The sequence below is a fragment of the Galeopterus variegatus genome, unplaced genomic scaffold, assembly GCF_000696425.1.
Source record: "Galeopterus variegatus unplaced genomic scaffold, G_variegatus-3.0.2 Scaffold1836, whole genome shotgun sequence".
NCBI lineage: Eukaryota > Metazoa > Chordata > Mammalia > Dermoptera > Cynocephalidae > Galeopterus > Galeopterus variegatus.
In genome coordinates, this window is record NW_007727947.1 from 166,126 (window position 1) to 170,579 (window position 4,454).

The window sequence follows — 4,454 nt, forward strand, 5'->3', positions numbered from 1 at the left end:
CGAAGAGACCCTGAGGCGACCCCCAAAGCCAGCAGTGGAGGCCCCTGACTGGCCCCCGCAGCCCCCGCCCCCACCCCCGCAGCCTGACTGTAAATACTGTAAATGCAGCTCTGCTTGGGCCAAGCTTCCCTCTTCCCACCCCCAGGCTTTGGCCTCTGAGTGAATTGTCCCCCTACCATGTTGGGATTCTCTCCTTGACGCTTCTCTTTTTTAAAGTGAACCCACCATTGCCACATGACACAATAAACCATTCCTCTTTGTCTCAAGCTTTGGAATTAGCTGGGGAAGGAGGCACCTGGGGACTGAACGTTCTCCTGAGAGACTCAGAGCCAAGTGGCCAACAAAGTCACTTTGGAGCTATGGGCTGGAAGGGACCACCTGACGCTCCAGAGCCCTGGCTTAGCATTCTCCCTCTGTCCTTAACAGATGCTTAATACTGGGGAATCACTTGTCCAAGCTTTGAGCTCTTCAACGTGGAGTAAATGGGGGAATGGCGCAGTGCCTGGGCCACCACAGACTACTTGCAAAGAGTCGCTGTTGTTAATAACAGGAGGCCAGAGAACCAGCGGGTGGGTTGGCTAAGGACGCAGGAATAGCCATGAGCAGGAGCCCACAAGAGTAGACAGCTCTCGTGGTCCCCATGGTGCAAGAGGAGGGAAGAGAGAAGACCGGGCTTTCCTTAGTCTGCACACGGGGTGGAGGGAAGCTGGGATTGGCCCCATTTTACATGTGAGGAAACTGAGGCTTAGGAATAAATGAAATGACATGCCCAAGGTGAGAAGTAGTGGATTGGACCCAGTCCTGTCACCCTTTCACCCAACACCACAGGGCCCTCAGAGAAATGTCAGAGGGTTCTAGACATAAGGGAGGTGCCAGTATCTAATTCCTTTTGATGGAGTCTAAAGATTTGACACTGCCAGAGCAATGGGGAGGTCACAGTGTGGTGGAGCCAAGAGGGATGAGGGAGGCTGTGGGGACTTAGGACAGCACCCTCCTGGAAATGTTGGAGAACCAGGGGAAGATACAAGGGTGACAGCAGTGGTTCTGCCCTCGATAGAGTGAGCGCCTGTCCGCCAGGGGCTGTCTCGGGTCTGCAAGGCCCCTCCCTATGTAGAGTCCAGCTGAAACGAGGGGCGGGGGTCTGCAGCCTGGGTGCCCAGGTTAATGTGGGCAGCTGGGCAGACAACACTGGGGTTGAGTCAGGTGCAAGGGGGGTCCCTTACCCCACCCGGGGACTCCAAGGCTAGGAGGACAGAAGCCCAGAGACGGCTCTTAGCTCCTCAGGCCTCCCAAGGGAGTGCCCAGGGAGTTTCACGGGGATGGCATGAGAATGGCTGAGACTGCGGGGACCTTCCCATGGAGAAAATCCATCCCTTTCCCTTCAGAGGGGATCTGAGATGAGTCTCATTTTTCAATGACAGGACATCCCTAGGCCGCAGGGACTTTCTGCATCCCATTATATCTGAGGCTATTCAAGACCCCAAACCTCTGGGTTCCCGAGTGCCCTTAGTCAACCCCCAACCTGGTTCTGGGGCCACAACGAAGCTCCCTCCCAAAAATTACTTTGTGTCACATGGCATCTCAAGGAGCCTGCCCAGCAACCCTAAGCATTTGCAGCCAAAACCCCTCTGGGTACACTCTGTGTCCCCGGCAGACCCTCCCCAACTCACAAATGACAAAGGGACGTGCCTGTGCTTTTGCTATAGTGACCACGGTTCAAAATTAATCTTCTTTGGGCCAGCCCATGGCTCACTTGGGAGAGAGTGGTGCTGACAACACCAAGGCAAGGGTTGAGATCCCCTTACTGGTCATCTATAAAAAAAAAAAAAAAATTAATCTTTTTTTCTCCTAGGTGGGCTGGGTATCCCAGGACACCCTGCTCAGAGCAGGTGTTTGGTGACTATGTGGAGTGGACTGGCCAGTACCCATCCAGATATTCCGCCCATGTTCAAACCATGAGTCCCCCACTGGGGCTCAGAAAATGTAGTCATGTATATCTCGGATGAGTGATGATTCGAGGTGCCCCAGCATTGGAGGTGGTTCTGAGAGAAGTCAGGGTGACACGTGAGAGGGTAGAGGTATGAGGAGAAGGACAGAGGGCATGCAGGCTGAGCTGGAAGGCCACCTTCACCCAGGGGGGTGAGGGGAGTGTCCCAGCGGGGCTGTGTGTGAAGGGGGGTTGGCTTACTGTGCGGAGAGTCAGGGGCCCTGGTTTCTGCGAGGTGTGTGGGAGTGATGTGTGAGAAATGGGGACGGGCATGGGCCTGAGACCTTTCCGAGGCATCGAGGGCCCACCCTCCTGCACTCTCCTGCATCCCTGCTGCACTTGGAACAATCCCTTTCCCTGCCTGTGTGTAGAGACCTCCTTAGCTTTCCAGGGAGCCCCCCTGGTCCTCACCCCTCCTCTTCCAGTGCTCCCTGCCTTCTAGCACCAGCCAGGCCAGCCCAGCTTAGGAAGTCCCTGTGGACCAGGCAGCCCTGCAGGGAAACAGGTTTCTTGCTGGGAGACAGAGCAGCTCAAGCCCTGCCTGGGGCCCACCAGGTGGGCAGAACTTCTGTGACTCTCTGGCCCCTACCCCATAGCTCCAGGGTGGGAAACGGAGGAAGCTGGGAGTCCCCACCCCAAGGACAGACCACAGGCTAGTTCCAACCCCTCCCCTTGTCCCCACTTTCCCTCACTTCTGCACTGTTGTTGCCATGAGTTGGCACTAAGAGACATGTATATTCTGCCAACCTTGTACCAGGCACACAGTCAACCCTCCTGACAGCCTCAGGAGAGAGGAGAGAGTGGCCACAGCCCACAGACCAGGCCAGAGAGGCTGAGGCACTTGCTTGAGGTTTCCGCGCTGCCACCAGCACTCGTCACCCTCATGTTCCCAACCCCCAAATACACACACTTTTCTCATCCATGTCAACATAAGTCTCCTGTCCTTAGCCTTCAGGGTGGGCAGGAGACTCGGTGGCAGCGTCAGGAGGCCTGTGCTTCAGGATCAGCCCCGTCCAGCAGGGGCAGAGGGAGGCCACTGTGGCCCCGTCCTTCACTCACTTCCTGACAGCCCTCCCTGCCCTCTCATCCAAGACCGCACCTCCCTCCGCCTCCGTGGTCCTCTCCCCATCAGACTCCCTCCTGCCTTCTCCCCAGCCAAGGCACCCTCTCCCCAGCTCCAGGAGCCCAAATCCACATGCGTGCACCCAACCACATGCATGTGCACAGCACACGCATGCACACATGCACACACACACACACACACACACGCTCTCCTGCCTGCCACCCACACCCCAGGAGCCACCTTTGAGTGACAGACAATCTCATTTACAAATACAGCTCTTTTTCTGTTTGTTTTATATCTATTTGCCTTTTTGGTGGAAGTAGGGGAACTGGCAGCAAACTGAACTGGCAGCCCCAGGCCTTGCTAGGAGCACAGACTGGCAACGTGCATTCCAGGCCCTTCATCTTTTCGCCATGTTCATACCCACCTTTTCATCCCCTGCTGCTGTGGGCAACACTGGCTCCCCCACATATACCCCCGGCAGAAGAGACCACCCAGAAGACTTGACTGCCACAGCAAAGAAACTGTGCGTAAAATGGATGAGCTCGCCCAGAATGAAACTCATTTCTCTGCCAGAAGAAAAAAGGAAGAGAGAGACAGGGAGGAAGAAGAGAAGGCAGCCATTTCCTCCCCAGATCCAGCCTCTCAGCTGATGAAGAGGAAAGGGTCTGCTCTGTCTGTTCTCTTAGGGCTGGATTCATGGGTGTTGCCAGGGCCTGTTAGTTACTGTCACCATAATGAGGCCACTTTTGTTTCCTTCGTGGGAGACAGTGGCCCAGGGATTTGGCTGAAAGATCCCAGGCCTGGAGTGTAGGGTTGTGACCGGGTCTCTGTCACCTCCCCACTGTCGACTCCAGGAGACTCCTTCTCAGTTTCCTCATCTGTAAACATCGTGGCTTGCTCCAGAATGATCTCCAGCTCTGACATTCTGATGTGATTGTTACCTGGCTCGATGCAAAGCATTAGGGGCCTCATCTGACTGGCTTAGGTAATTTTCCATCTGGCAAACACTATAGTTCCGTATCTGGAATCTGGTCTCTGTTTAGGGTAGGGGTGAGGTGGCTTCTGTGCCCCACCCACCCGCACGGGAGCTCAAGTCCCCGCTCAGCTTTGTTGAACTAAAGCCAGGCTTCTACAGGATTCCAGGACGGGGCAGAAACCAGAGGGGAGCTGGCTGGCCACAGTTAGTGCGGGCTGGGGCATGGGGACTCTGATTTCAGCCCTCACATTCATCGATTCATGCATTCCTTCAGAAGTCTTCTGGGCTGGGCCGGCCCGGTGGCGCACTGGAGAGTGTGCTCCCGCCGAGGGTTCGGATCCCATGTGGAGACCAGTTCCCGCTCACTGGCTGGGCGCGGTGCGGGCGCAACACCGAGGGTTGCGATCCCGATACCGGTCAGTAAA

General features: G+C 55.9%; 1 protein-coding gene across 2 annotated transcripts in view; it reads right to left on the bottom strand.

The window, feature by feature from the left end:
- The window catches only part of LOC103595754, a 1,849-nt gene extending 1,589 nt beyond the window's left edge, over positions 1-260 (bottom strand). Inside the window, exon 1 of one of the 2 annotated variants that reach the window (XM_008579216.1) lies at positions 10-260. In XM_008579216.1, coding sequence (XP_008577438.1) covers positions 10-251 — 242 coding nt within the window. In that variant the 5' untranslated portion in view covers positions 252-260. The other variant, XM_008579217.1, reaches the window with a different exon arrangement.
- Positions 261-4,454: the final 4,194 nt, after the last annotated feature.